Here is a 15,586-nt window from a genome sequence, read left to right on the forward strand (position 1 = left end):
CAACCTAGAGGATGCTGCCTTGAGAGCTAAAGAACTTCTGTTGCCTCTTTTACACTGTAGGCCTTCACTCCTAAAACCGCAGCATCCTCTAGTCTTGCACTGGGAGCGTACTGGGGTGGCGGAGAGATGATGTATTAGCCGATGAATCGTGTTCTCGCCTAGCTGTAGACCTCATTGGGGAGAAATGCTAAAAATATACTTAGTTTACAGTAAGATACATGCTGCTGTCCTTGCGCAATTCTGGTGACTGAACTGAAAATCAGAAATACACAGAAATAAAATGGTTATTCTCCTTTTAGGTTAACGAGCTCAAGGATGCAATTGAAAACATCAAATTTCCATAGTTTGTAGAGCCTAATGTACCCATCATAATTGGAACCACTGTTTCTAATTCCTCCTCCAAGGAATTTACAGTTTCAAGGGTATGCACACTTCCTCCAGGCAACAGCAGTATGTCTTGTCAGGTTGCATTAGAGAATTAAAGTACAGAGTATGTGTGTTATAAATATGTTCTGTTCAGGACCTTAAGCTGCTGGTGGTGTGGTCGAAGAACGGCATAGTACTTGCACTCAAAAACTGCAGAATGTTTGGGACAACCGGTCAAACCCTGAAAACGGTGAACAGTAAAACAAGAGATACGGTTAACCCTCTAATGCTTTGTGGCAACTCTTGTTGAATGGCCGCTGAGTATTCTTGGTTTGTAACACTTGGTGATGGCCAAGAGCTCTTGAAACAGTTAACTTAAGATCTCAGCAGTTATTTTATTTCCAGAGCAAGGAATCTTCTCTCTTTCGGCGAGATCCAGTCCACAGCTTGCTTCACTCCTAAAACAGCGGCATCCTCTATTTGGTCTAGCACGGAGAGCTGGCTGGGGTAGGGGAGAGGTGTTGGAGCTTTGAAAAAGCTTTGCCTCTCGGAGGAGTCAAAGGGGCAGAAACTGTATGGGGCGAGAGGAAGGCCTGCGAAATAAAAAGGCAAAGGAACCCTTTGAGGAGGCTAGTTGCCTTCTCGGGGCCAGTGTGTGTGCGGAGGTAGTGTTCAGGGGAAGGAAGGAGCCCGGGAGCTCGGGGACCCTCCCGGAGGTACGGGCCTGAGATTCCGCTGGGTGGCGGGAGGCTCCGCCCTCCAGAGCATTGACGGCCTTCGCAGCCAATGCGTAGCGAGGACCTCGCGTTCGGGAGGGCGGATACTTCCTACTCCAGCCTGGGGCTCGGAGAAGGCCGCGTTAGTTCTTTCTCCAGGGATGTGTGCGGGAGCTAAGTCAGGCTGAGGGCCAGTCTGGAGAAATAAATAAATAAACAAATAAAGGGGGAGGGGACTTCAGTTTTCCCTGAGCCATCCTAGGTGTCCCGTTTCGTGATTCGGCTGCACCTAGAACTTAACTAGTTCTACTGAAAGTTTATAGTAGATAAGAAGCGAAGTTGTTCAGACTAAATATAGTCCATGTGACTGAGGGGGTTTTACTCTGCAATTATCTGAAAATGAAAACCACTAAATGTCAGAATCTAAATCGTTAGGCGTTTTCACAGCTTCTTGGGAATCTTTCCATGGTTAAAAATCTTACCAATTTAACAAGACTAACTTTATTTCCAAGCGTACAGACTCATTTTATAGTCTGAACTATATTTATTTAGATAATACATGTAGCACCCACCATTCCTTTCCCTCTTTCATATTTTCCTGTCTGGACAAATTCGAGTTCGTTTCCATCCCAGTAAAACAGCATTTACCCCAAGATTGAGGAAAGCACGTATGGTATGGTGGCTGTGGACCAGTGGAGGAGGGGAGATTTGATGACTCTATAGCTAACATACCTGATTAATAAATTAAAAATCAGCATTGCATTGTAATGACCAGAAGTCCAGTGCAGTTACAGTTTGTGTAAATAAGTACTTAATCTCATAACGACCCTGTCCCCCCAAATCTTTCCTGGTGCTTGCAGTTGATAGTTTTGGGCTCTTATTGTAAACGTTTAAGTATTCTTTTTTTTCCCCTCAATTATTGTGAATTTACTGAAATATAAACTTCTTTTTTTCACTTAAATATGTGGTCTGAGATGACATTAGAGACTTTTGCAGTGTTTCCAGAACCAAACACTATTTTCCTAGGAACTATCTGATGTTGTAAGAATGTATCTCTGTAGTATTACAAACATCGCCACCATTCAGGGTACCTGAGAACTGGGCCTGAGAGCAGGGCCAGTGTTAGTGGTTATGCACTTTTGGGGGAAAAAAAAAGTTAGGTAGGTAATTCCAAAATTTCTTTCAGGTTTTGTTTCCCTTGATTTTTTTTTTTTTTTAAATAGGTTTTGGTATTTTAAAAATGCACAGTGTAGTATTTAAAAAATGCACAGTGTAGCTGCAGCTGCAGCTGCATAAAACAACACTCTGTCCTCATTCCCAGTTTCATTCACATTAAAATGTTTACCCCTTCGAACATTTGTTGGAAAATTACCAGGGTAGGTATTTCAGTGGGTCGTTTATAAAACATATCAAACTTAATGTACGACTTAAGGGTGTCTTGGAAATGACATGTATGATTACTGTTTGCTCTGAATTGTCAGCACTTCAGCATTTATATAAATATATAGCAAGATGTTTTAAGACGCATTTCTTTACTGTTTTGAGACTTTTTCAATTTAATTCTCCCCCCCCCACCCATTTTTATAGGGAATATGGATGAATAACCTTCGGTTACATAATTGTAATCAAATATATGCATTTGCAGAATATAATGGCAGTTCAGAATTTTTAAATTGATACAATTCAATCTCAGAGTTATAAAACTTCTAAACTGCTGAGTTCTCCTTTGGTAATTAAGTTTGATTATTCCTAGGTGTTATGTATTTTCACAAATTTTTTTTTATTCTGAAGAAAACACTTAGAAAATATATTTCATGCTTTTCAATGGGCAGTGGGAATGAGAAGGACAGATGATCATGAAGCATTCCTTAATTAATATTTTTGAGCAGGGTAACTTCTTTTTAACCTTTTTGAAAATAACTGCCCTGCTATACTATTTAGGTAATGAGGTTATACAATGAGTGGTTTTGTTGTAATAGCTATCAAAGTGTTAAGCAGAACAATATATACATGAACAAAACTGATTTTAGCAGTCTGTAAAAATAATTTAGAAATATGTGTTTTAGGTTACATAATGGAAATAGGCCTTTTTGTAAATCTTGTTACTAGTGTTCTGTTGGTAGTAGGTAAGGGCTACTTTTTCAGTCCAGTCTACTTTTTTGTAGAATAGTGGTTCACAAATTTTTTCTCTGAAGGGTCACATAGTAAATATTTCTGGCTTTGTGAGCCCTGTGATTGCATCTGCTGCCATTGTAGCCAAATACAGTACCTGACCAAGTGGGCATAGGTGTGTTCAAATAAAACTTTATTTATACAAATAGGCTGGTAGCTTTCCCCTGCTCTAGAAGATAATACCAGAGGTCTAAATATGGTGCTATGCCATTGACGTTTGGGTTGATATGGAATTTTCCACAACAGCGTTTTATATTTTGTTTTTGTCCTTACATTCTTGTGACAATTTGTTGATCTTCCACAGTTCCCTCAGAATAATGCCCAGCTATCCATTTCCAAATTTTGTGTTTCATTTCAGAGTTTGTCAACATATGAACCTCTTTTAGGTTTATCCACCTTTTCAGGTTTCTTCACCATTCTTTGCTTCTGGGGGATCCCACTCCTATCCTGTGACATTGGATTAATGCCTCTCTGTGGCTCCCTGCTTCTTACTAAAGCGACGTAGAATCTAATGTCAGTCATTTATCTTTACTAAATGAAAACTACTAGACAAAGAAACATACCAAAACGTACACATCTGCTTGTCTCGTAGTTTTTATTTTAAGCCTACTGGTATGACTACCTTTGTCTACTTTGGAGGAAATTTTTGACATGAGCAAGAGGGTGGGCAAATTTTTTTCTTTTTAGGAAACATTAACTTAGTCTTTCATAAAAGACTCCCCCCCCCATTCCACCCCCTCCCCCAGTAAAAAAAAATACTGGAAAGAGCCTGTGCGTTAGCAGAGGGACTACAGTCAAGGTATGTTTGGCCTGGGGTAGAGGTACGTCTGACCTTTGCTCTGAAAAGAATTAGCTGTAGACTTACCTGGGTGTAGCTACTGAGCAGCATAGAGCAGAATGGAAAATACAACAGCTTTGTAAAAATTACACAGTACACTTTCTCAGCTCTAGCCAGCAGTGGGTTTTGTGTGTGCTGGACTTTTGACCCCTTAGCCGTCGGGGAAGTCCAGGTAGGACCTGGGACAATCAGAATTCCTGGCTGGTTGCCACCAGCTACAAGCAGTCTCTTCTCTTTATCTGACTCTGCTGCACATGTATTATCATTATCTGTGTTTGCCATTATGTGGAAAAGACTAGGCACAAAACTCCAGGGTTGTCCTTGCCTACTTTATGACCTTGGTTGAGTTACTTATTTTATTCAGACTGTAGTTGTCCCAACTCATAAAGTTACTTTGAGGAGTAAATGAAAATATCTTTGTAAATATGTGGTAGCAGGCCCAGTGTTAGTTTCATTTCACTTACTTCCCTGTTCTTAGGGGTGGGAAACACATCTCCTGTTGTCAGTTTGTTCTAATGACAGGTCCCGTCACCCACTCTGCCTTGGCCCAGTTTTGTCTTAATGGGCTGCTTCCCACTTCTGCCATTCCCACTTCCTCTGCTTGAATTCTCCTTTTCCTTTGCCCTGTGATTTCCATATTCAAAATTTAATGGTTCCCACATTTGAGTTAGTTTTTATGACTTTCTTTGGAGGGTGGGGAGAGCCAGCAATCCATAGGTTCTCAGACAGAAAAAGGCTTGGCAGGGGGTTATATTATGGACTACAAATAATGTGAGTTGCAAAAAGATCTTTAAATACAGATTCAAAAAAAATGGCAAAATTAAAAATGTTCTTCCTAGCATGTTTAAAATTGTTTCTTTTTTTTAATTGTTGAAATATTTCCCCTATATCCTTATATTTACCTAGGCAAATTACTATACATTTTATTATGGTTATAATCATAACAAAGCCATATGTCCTTTATTATATTATGGTTGGAGAAACTGAATAGCTGTGTTTATGAAAAATTGTTATACTTCTAAAATGTAATGAATTCCTAATCTTGTATTGCCTTTACATCTAACTGCTGGACCATATAGTAAAATAATATGATACCAGGCACAGTGGCTCAAACCTGTAATCTCAGCACTTTGGAAGGCCAAGGTGGGAAGATTGCTTGAGACCTGGAGTTCAAGACCAGCCTGATCAACATAGTGAGACCCTGTCACTACAAAAAATTTAAAAAAATTAGTTGGGCTTGGTGGCACGCACGTGTAATCCCAGCTACTTGGGAGGCTGAGGCAGGAGGATTGCTTGGGCCTGGAGGATGGCTTGAACCTAGGATTTTGAGGCTGCAGTGAACTGTGATAATGCCACTGCACTCCAGCCTGGTGACAGAGTGAGTCCCTGTCTCTAAAAATAAAAATAAAAAAAATAGAAAGCCACCTAGAATAGGTCATTTGTTTTAGGCAAATAGTATATCTTTATTCCAAACAGTTTATTTCTAGGTGTGGTTTGTTAGTCAATAAATACATGTAAATTAAAAGGTCTTATATAAGAAGATTTTGCCCGGGGGAGGATTGGTTTATGGAACAAATTATTTCTTATTTTTCATGGCCTACAAATTGACTTCCTTTGTTTTCATCACCGTCTTTGTTGTTAGAATATGTTTAGAATAGTCTGGTGGTAGGTATGGTATTCAGTGAAAACTGCCATTTTTTTTCTATTTTCAAAATGCATTTAAAATGAAGTTTTAATAAGGTATTTACTGTTAAGAAATATTTTTTAATGTTGAATGGCATACTGTTTCCACCTTCACTTTCTTATTTTATGACTTTGAGTATTTACAATATCAGCTGTTGGCTGGGCGCTGTGGCTGACACCTGTAATCCCAGTGCTTTGGAGACTGAGGTTGAGCGGATTGCTCGAGCCCAGGAGTTTGAGAACAGCCTGGGAAACATGACAAAACCCCATCTCTACTTAAAAATACAACAACAACAATAACAACAACAACAACAAATCAGCTGTCAATAAAGATTGTCTTTAGCTACATCGTTCTCCCGTTTACTCCTCTAATTTTTTTTTTTTAAGTGGAAAGGAATTTGTTACTGAACATTTAATAGTGTTTGATGGTTGTGAGGGAGTTTGAGCTTCCAGCAGAATAGCCCAGTACCAGGCCCCCAAGGGAAGTGCTGTCTCTTCTGTGATCAGAAGGCCACCAGTCTAGGGCCATACAGCCACTGCTCTGATCAAGATACAGTTACAGTAAGAAAAATGCTGCTATTTGGGGGACCCTAGAACCATACCCTGCTCTATTATGGTCCTGGAAATGATGCTGTGGGCCTGACTCTATACAGGCATTTTTCAGAGATGTTGCAGGTTCTATTCTAGACCACTGCAATAAAGTGAATCTTGCAATAAAGTGAGTCAGATGAATTTTTTGGTTTCCAAGTGCATATGAAAGTTAGAGTTACACTATTCTGTAATCTATAAAGTATGCAATAGCATTATGTCTAAAAATATACATAATTAAAAAATATTTTATTGCCAAAAAATGCTAATGATCATCTGAACCTTCAGCAGTTCATAGTATTTTTGCTGGTGGAGGGTCTTGCCTCGGTGTTGATGGCTGCTAAATGATCAAGGTGATGGTCACTGAAGGCTGGTGGCTGTCGCATTGTCTTAAAATTAGACAGCCATAAAGCTTGCCACATTAATTGACTCTTTCTTTCATGAAAGATTTCTCTGTAGCATATGATGCTGTTTGATAGCATTTTACCCAGAGTAGAACATCTTTTACAATTGGAGTCAATCCTCTCAAACCCTGCTGCTGCTTATAAGTTTATGGACTATTCTAAATCCTATGTTGTCATTTTAGCCATGTTCACAGCATTTTCATCAGGAGTAGATTCTGTCTTAAGACATCACTTTCTTTGCTCATTTATAAAAAGCAACTCCTCATCCATTAAACTTTTATCATGGGATTGTAGCAATTCAGTTACATCTTCAGGCTCACTTTTAATTCTAGTTCTCTTGCTGTTTCCACCATATTTGTAGTGACTTCCTTCACTGAAATCTTGAATCCCTCAAAGTCATCCATGAGAGTTGGAATCAACTTCTTCCAAACTCCTATTGACATTGATATTTTGACTTCCATGAATGACAATTGTTTCTAATGCCATCTAGAATGGTGAATCCTTTTCAGAAGGTTTTCAGTTTGCTTTGCCCAGATCTATCATATTGATCACTGTTTATGACAGCTATAGATTTAAGAAATGTATTTCTTACTCTTGGATAAGAAGATTTGAAAGTGGATTATTCCTTGATCCATGGGCTGTAGAATGGATGTTGTGTCAGTAGGCATGAAAAAAACATTAATCATCTTGTATATTTCCATCAGAGCTCTTGGTGACTAGGTACATTGTCAATTAGGAGTCATATTTTGAAAGAAATCTTTTTTTTCTGAGCAGTTGGTCTCAACAGTGGGCTTAAAATGCTCAAAAAATCATGCTGTAAACCGATGTGATGTTGCCCAGGTTTTGTTTTTCCACTTATAGCACACAGGCAGAGTAGATTTAGCATAATTGTTAAGGGCCCTAGGATTTTCAGGGGATGGTAAATGAGCATTGGGTTCACCAGCTGCGTCAGCCCTTAATGAGAGCCTGTTCTTGAAGCTTTGAAGCCAGGCATTGACCTCTCTCTAGCTATAAAAGTCCTAGATGGCATCTTTTTCAAATCGAAGGCTGTTTTATCCATATTGGAAATCTGTTGTTTAGTGTAGCCACCTTTGTCAATGATCTTAGCTAGATCTTCTGGATAACTTGCTGTAGCTTCTACTTCAGCAATTGCTGCTTCAGCTTGCATTTTTTTTTTTTTTTCTTACCATTTATTGTTAAGGAACTTCATTTCTTTTTTTTTTATTATTATACTTTAAGTTCTAGGGTACATGTACATTACGTGCAGGTTTGTTACATATGTATACTTGTGCCATGTTGGTGTGCTGCACCCATCAACTTGTCAGCACCCATCTATTCATCATTTATATCATGTATAACTCCCCAATGCAATCCCTCCCCCCTCCCCCCTCCCCATGATTATATGATAGAGATGGCATATTTCCTTGGACTTCATGGACCAACTTCTGTTAACTCCATTTTTTTCAGCCTTCACAGAGCTGAAGGGAGTTAGTGCCTTGCCCTGGATTAGGCTTTGATTTAAGGAAATGTGACTGGTTTGATCTTCTATCCAGACCACTAAAACTTTCTCTGTCTCAGCAATAAGGCTGTTTCACTTTCTTATCATTCATGTGTTCACTGAGTATCACTTTTTTCTTTGTCTTTTTATACAGATGTTTTACTTGTTATAGAAGGTTTTAAATACATTCAAAATAAACAAAATAGCGTCATAGACCAGCTCCGAGCTTCAACAACCACTGATAATGTACCATTTTGGACTAGGACTTTGAATTTCCTTCGAGAACTTCTCTTTTGCATTCACAACTTGGCTATTTGACTCCAGAGGCCTCGCTTCTGACCTACTAGCTTCTGACCTGTCTTGACCTTTGGCATGCCTTTCTCACTAAGCTTAATCATTTCCAGCTTCTGATTTAAAGTGAGAGATGGGTGACTCTTTCTTTCACTGGAACACTTGGAGGCCATTGTAGGGTTATTAAGTGGCTTAATTTTCATTATTGTTGTGTCTCAGGGAATAGTGAGGCCCAAGGAGAGGGAGAGAGATGGGAACAGCTGGTGCAGTGAAGCAGTCAGAACATAACACCACGTATCATTAAGTTTACTGTTTTATTTGGACATGATTCATGGAGCCCCAAAACAAATACAGTAGCATCAAAGATTGCTGATCACAGACCACCATAAAAGATATAATAATAGTGAAATAGTTTGAATTATTGCAAGAATATCCAAAATGTGACACAGAGATATGAAGTGAGCACATGCTACTGGAAAAATGACACTAACAGACTAACTTCACATAGGGTTGCCACAAACCTTCAGTTTATAAAAAACACAATGTGTGAAGCACAATTAAAATGAGATAGGCCTTCATTAGTTTCCTGTAACTGCTGTATCAAATTATTACAAACTGGATGGTATAAAACGACAGATTTATTCTATCACAGTTCTGCAGGCCAGAAGTCAGAAGTCAAGGTGTTGACAGTGCCGTGTTCTCTCTGAAGGCTTAAGGGAGAATGTGGCTCATGCCTTTCTCCTAGCTTCTGGTGTTGGCAGCAGTCCTTGTCTTTCCTTGGCTTGTGGGCATATCACTCCATTCTCTGCCTCTGACATGCAGGTTCTTCCTAGGTGTTTTCACTTGTGTCTCTTCTTTACTTATAAGGACATCCTCATGACCTCATCTCTGCTGCTTATCACTCTTACACTTAAAGTTCAACAAGTAGAATCTATGCTTTTCTATTCAGATTCTTTACTTTGAAAATATTTTTCAAATTTCTGATGTTTTTGGCCTTAACAGCAGATTTTAAGATTGTGCGGGGGTTGTGTCTGAGAGATAAAGGCACCCGAGGCATCTTATACGGTATGCACTCAGTAGCATGATAATGATAATCACAGGAGAGAAAATGCCACTTCAAGCAAGGTGAAAGAAAATAGTACATCTAAGTGTTAGTTTTAGTTCCTTCTCAACCAAACGGTCCCTTGTTACTGGACTGCTTAGGCTGTGTGCTGTTCTCACCATTTTTGGCATTTTTACAAAATTTCTCTCAACTGGGTGTGAAAGTTTACCACTTCCCTTGCTCCTGAGGTGTTTTTTTTTTTGCACAGGGGCAAAAGCTCTTTGCCTTGCCACTTAGGGTTTTTGCCTCTAGTTACCATTACCTACCTGTAGTTCTCTTTATCTTATTTCACAGCTCGACTCCACCAGACTTTCCTGTCTTGCATGTCTGGCCATGCTGGAAAGTGTTCAAGAACATTATGATGAGTAACCTGTTCCTTTTTCCATGACTGTCTTATTTCCATCTGGGACTTTGATAACAAGTGACAGGCACTTGAGTCCCTTCTAACTTCCCTCCTTGTCAGTAGATACAATCTTTGCGTCCAAGTGGTGATGCTCTTTATTCAAAAGCCTGTTTGACAATTTTAAAACTGTTTTCTACCAGCAATTTGTTTTCACCTTTTAAAAAAATTTGGAGTTTATAAACAGCACAAGCCCTTTGTTGTTTATGACCATTTTCCCCTTCTCTTTTATTTGTTATAAGAAGATGCAGCTTGACATAGAAAGTTTTCAAATAGTGAGTCAAGTCCAGGTGTATTTTTTTTTTTATTTTTCAAATGCCAAACATAAGTTCTGACACTTAGTGTGAGCTAAATGTAATATATGTGGAACTCAGTTTAAGAATTGAGTACCTGGTCTAGGGGAGAGTAATAGTGTGGTTAATGGTTCAGATAATATAAGAAGCATGGTCTGTAATGATGTACTAATGGTATTTGGTTAGAAAATGTTGAGACTTTTGTCTCTTAGTGTGTGGTCCCTGGCAGGGCAGTACTACCATGCCTAGCCCCTTTTGTGTTTGTGTTGTGGGTTGTCATCCCCAGAATGTCAGCATTTCCACATTTTCTAACTTTTGAACTTTGTGGGGTATTTGCATATGCATTTTGAGAATGTTTGAAAGATGATCCAGTTGACTGCACAGACTTGGTGTAAAGTCAGTTTCAAATCGAGGTGAGCCTTCTCTGAACCTGAGAGGCATACTTGCCTGAAATTTGAGGATAGACCATGTGATCTTTGGAGCCTTCTGGCAGCTGTAAGATGAGTGACTCTGTGATTACATTCCCTTTATAATTCGTCTTTTTGTTTCTTTATTTTTCTTCCCATTTTCCTACTTGGTGTTATCAATTCACAGACCGAAGAAAGAGAAATTTGGGAGTTGTTGGTAGATAGCTGAAAGTGAGTGAAATGATTACAATTTAAAAAGGGACCACAGCAGAAGTGAGAGAGGAAAACCTTGATGGCAGTGGCAATTTTAAGAGAGAGGTAATGGCTGGAATAAAGTAGGAGGAAGAAAAGAAACCTTTAAAAACAAAGGAGAGGACTATGCAAAACGTATGGGAAAGGAATATTGGGAAGTAGCTTTCTGTAATGTTTACTCATTTGAAAAGATTATTCTGAGATTTCCCTGTATTATAACATTAGTATATAGGTTACATAGTTGATTCATGTGCATAATTTATAGTTTAAAAGTAAAGTGGTCAGTACATATGGCTTAGCTTTATGTGCTAGTTTTTAAAAAAAATCTACTTTGTTTTGAGTGTTTGGTTATTAATGGATTATGGACATAACTGCTGCTCAGTAACTCCTTCATCTACTGGAAGGAAGGTCAATTTTCAATCAATAGGTAGCTAAATGAGATGCTTCTTATTTTGCTTGGAGGTGCCAGGTTTATTTTCCAACTTTCCACTGTTAGAAAGCACTTTGGAACACCACCGTCAGATATTTAGATTTCTTTTTGAGTCTGGAAGATTGTATTTCTTTTTTTTTTTTTTAAGATGGAGTCTCACTCTTTCGCCCAGGCTGGAGTGCAATGGCCGGATCTCAGCTCACTGCAAGCTCCTCCTCCCGGGTTTACGCCATTCTCCTGCCTTAGCCTCCTGAGTAGCTGGGACTACAGGGGCCTGCCACCTCGCCCAGCTAGTTTTTTGTATTTTTTAGTAGAGACGGGGTTTCACAGTGTTAGCCAGGATGGTCTGGATCTCCTGACCCCGTGATCCGCCTGTCTCGGCCTCCCAAAGTGCTGGGATTATATTTCTTATCAAAACAAATATCCAAGTTTATGCTTTAAAAATATTTTAGTTTTTATTAATTGCAGAATATGAGAATAAAGGAATGACCTAATGCTGTACCATATTTCCTGATTTATATGTCTTCAGTGGCTCCTCTGCCACTAAATGGAACCCCACTTGATCCTGACCTGGCTTTAGATTATTTGTTTCCTGTATATTCCCCTACATTTTAGTCACATCTAACAACTTACTGAATTTTTTTCTTTTTTTTTTTTTTTTGAGACGGAGTCTCACTCTGTCACCCAGGCTGGAGTGCAGTGACCAATCTGGACTCACTGCAAGCTCCGCCTGCCGGATTCACGCCGTTCTCCTGCCTCAGCCTCCTGAGTTGCTAGGACCACAGGCGCCTGCCACCATGCCCAGCAAATTTTTTATATTTTTAGTAGAGACGGGGTTTCATCATGTTAGCCAGGATGGTCTCCATCTCCTGACCTCGTGATCTGCCCACCTCGGCCCCCCAAAGTGCTGGGATTACAGGTATGAGCCACTGTGCCCAGCTGGGTTTTTATTTTTATTTTTTTTATAGAAAACTTTGTACCCTTTCTGATCTCCACTCTATGCTTTTCTCACTGCTTTAAATGTCTATTTTCCATACGTCACTGTTCAATCTCAGTGCATTAAAATAATCTTTATCCTTTATGGCCCTGCTCAAGTACTATACAAAAAAATACAAATAAACCTCTTTCTTCTGCTTCTTTAAGCCTTTAGTACATATTGAGTCTTGTTGTAGTTATACTTACCTTCCCTTGCTGGAGCATAAGCTTCTGGAAGGTGTGAATCATGTCCTGTACAGATTTGTGTTTTCTGTAGGGCCTAGGACCATTCTTGTCAGAACTTGGCATTTAGAGAATGGCAGATGACTGTTTCCCAGAGACTACATTTGACAGGAGGTCTAGGCAGGTCCTAGCAGTAAGAGAATGTCCAGAACAATTGAGCTGTTGGTTTCAGGGAAGGTCTAGGATGAATGCCAGGCACATGTCTCTGCAAGGCCCAGAGAAATGGTATGAAGGAGGTCTTACTGTTTGAAATAGGTAAAGGTCTAATCTGCGAATGGTCACTGTCAGGATATTCAGGGATCTAGTCTGAGATGCTTGGTTTTATATCTGAATTCTGAATTCCAAGGTCTGAAAGATGTTAGAGTGGGGTGAGATAGGAATCAGGACTAGGAAAAGCGAGTGTGTCAGACATGAACTTGGTGTGAGTGGGGAGGAGTGTGGACACCAGACAGAGACCAGTTTGGCAATTAAGTCTAAGTAAGAGGCTCAAGCAACAGGGAATAAAGTGAGAGATAAGTTCCTGGAGTTAAGACATGATATTAAAACATGACCAGCAGTTAGACTAAATTGACTTGAAGCTGATTTAGTAAGCTGTTCACTGAGTGTACATAAATTTCCTTTTCTTAGAGCCCAATTCATTCCTAGTTCAAGTTAAGTGGTTTGGCTTTCTGTAAAGCCAAACTTTTTTACTCCTTAAAGGTATGACTATCTATTTGCCAATTAATTCCATGTTCCAAGAATTCCCTCATGGAGAAAATGTTGCATTGAGTTAAATAAGGAAATAACTAGACAAATACTTGAGATTATTCCCTTCATAAGAATAATTACTAATTGTGAATTGATGGTTTGAATACCATGCTAAAGAGATTGAACCTCTTTTCTCTTGTGAAGTGATTGTGAAGTTACTTGTACCTTTATGTTTTCAAAATTTGATGGTAATAGCAATAAAAGCTTTAGTGCTTTTATGATCTCTTTATTTGGTTGGTAGTTATGGCACATCAGAAACTCGCATCAAAATAGAATCAAGATTATTGTAAAGGGGACCTCAAAGGTAGATTTCTTAAAAAACAAAAAAAAGTTTTTTTATTTTCAAGATGGAATCTTGCTGTGTTGCTCAGGCTGGTCTCAAACTCTTGGCCTCAAGCTATCCTCCCCACCTTAGCCTCCTGAAGTGTTGAGATTGCAGGCATGAACCACTGTACCTGGCCAAAACATGTATTAAGATAAGTTTGGTTTATGAGATACATGAAGGAATTAAGTTCAGACTTGAAAATTCATACTTCAGTGAGACTACAGTGTACTTAAAAATTACCGAGAAAAGGGCTTATGTCTTTTTTATAAATAGAACCCTCTGTAATGTCTTCTTTCTTTTCTTCCCCTTTAAATTTAAAATTGAGTTGAATTTATTTATGCTTTTTAATGTTTTTAAGAAATGCTTCTCTAGCCAGTTCTAACTAAGTTTTTTTCCTTGCTTAAAGTCCTTCAGTTACTGCCTTCAGAATAATTTCTAACCACTTAGTCTCTTAAAAATATTTTATGAGATGGGTGCAATGGTTCATGCCTGTAATCCCAGCACTTTGGGAGGCTGAGGTGGGTGGATCACGAGGTCAGAGTTCGAGACCAGCCTGACCCACATGGTGAAACCCTGTCTCTACTAAAAATACAAAAATTAGCAGGGCATGGTGGTACACTCCTGTAATCCTAGCTACTCAAGAGGCTGAGGCAGAGAATCGCTTGAACCCAGGAGATGGAGGTTACGGTGAGCCGAGATTGTGCATTGCACTCCAGCCTGGGTGACAGAGCAAGACTCCGTCTCAAAAAAGAAAAAAAAAAAAATCGAAAACCTTCATACTTGTTTCCTTATATTGTAAAAGTCTGTTTCTGTATGTCTCCTCTGGGAATAACTTGAGCGATTGGAATTGCCTTAGTTCTTTTTGTATTCCCAGCAGCTCTGTAGTAGACATATCAGTAATGCTGAAGAACGAAACAAAACAAAACAAAAAACAAACAAAACAAACAAACAAACAAAAACAAGTTAATGAATGAGCTGGAAAAGATAAAGAGACAGGAGTCTAGGTTAGCCCGCAGAGTTTTGGCTGGGGTGTGGATTGGTGCTCTGAATAGATGATAGCAGCACTCTCTTCTCCCTCCCCTTCTCCCTGACCTTTGAGTAGCTGTGACTTTTTATTGAATTGAAATGAAATAAAGAAACTAGAAACTTAACTTTCTTGCAGATTCTTTGGACATTTAATTTTTGTCAGGGTGTTTCCTGCCTTGTTGAGGACAAGGATGTCTTTTTACCAGAGATAAAGAGCTTTGCTCTCTCCTTCCATTGAAATATTTTCTAATTCTTTTTTGATTTTGACTCTGTAGTCTTTCATAAGCAGTAGGAGCATGATCATAAGACTTAGGAAGAACAAACTTTGTCCCAATATAGTGTAAGAAATCTCATAGCTTTACACAGAATATGTTTGCAGCTGACCTTTACATACCATCTTGGTGCGAAGACAGATTGGTCTTCCCGTGTATGTAGTGCCTACAAATCCCAGGAATATCAAAATTATAGATTCCTAGTTGCTGGCTAGAGAAGTGAGAGTTGAAATATTCTAAGATATAAGGAAATGCAGGTTTTGCCTTAGTTATATATAAAGTTGTCATCACAGAGTCTAGTGCTGAAGAGCAAAGGAGAAGAAATATTAACCACATCAGCTTAGAGTTTAGAGTCCTATTTGAGCAAAGAGTTTAGAAGAACTCCCTCAATTCTTGATTAAATCTATATTGATCATAACTAAGTTAGTAACAGGTAACAGTCTTCTTTGTGTGGTGGTGAGAAGATGCATCTGTGATGCTGAGTTTGGAATATCATGGGTTATGTAGGTGACACTGTCTAATAGGCAATTGGTTATGTATCTCATTCTCAGCAGAGAG

At 39.0% G+C, this 15,586-nt stretch overlaps 2 protein-coding genes across 2 annotated transcripts in view; one reads left to right on the forward strand and one right to left on the reverse strand.

Annotated features, from left to right (window-relative positions):
- Positions 1-4,143, reverse strand: part of LOC116418473 (translation initiation factor IF-2-like) — a 122,310-nt gene extending 118,167 nt beyond the window's left edge. Inside the window, exons 1-4 of the mRNA XM_031934275.1 lie at positions 4,120-4,143; positions 1,087-1,278; positions 524-607; positions 209-252 (exon numbers count right to left, since the gene is read on the reverse strand). Of these exons, the coding sequence (XP_031790135.1) occupies positions 209-252; positions 524-607; positions 1,087-1,278; positions 4,120-4,143 (344 nt within the window). The remainder of the gene's footprint in view (positions 1-208; positions 253-523; positions 608-1,086; positions 1,279-4,119) is intronic.
- Positions 1-15,586, forward strand: part of NEK7 (NIMA related kinase 7) — a 149,731-nt gene that overhangs the window by 1,067 nt on the left and 133,078 nt on the right. The gene's annotated exons all lie outside the window — the stretch shown is intronic.

The sequence above is a fragment of the Piliocolobus tephrosceles genome, chromosome 1 (genome assembly GCF_002776525.5).
Source record: "Piliocolobus tephrosceles isolate RC106 chromosome 1, ASM277652v3, whole genome shotgun sequence".
Taxonomy (NCBI): Eukaryota; Metazoa; Chordata; class Mammalia; order Primates; family Cercopithecidae; genus Piliocolobus; species Piliocolobus tephrosceles.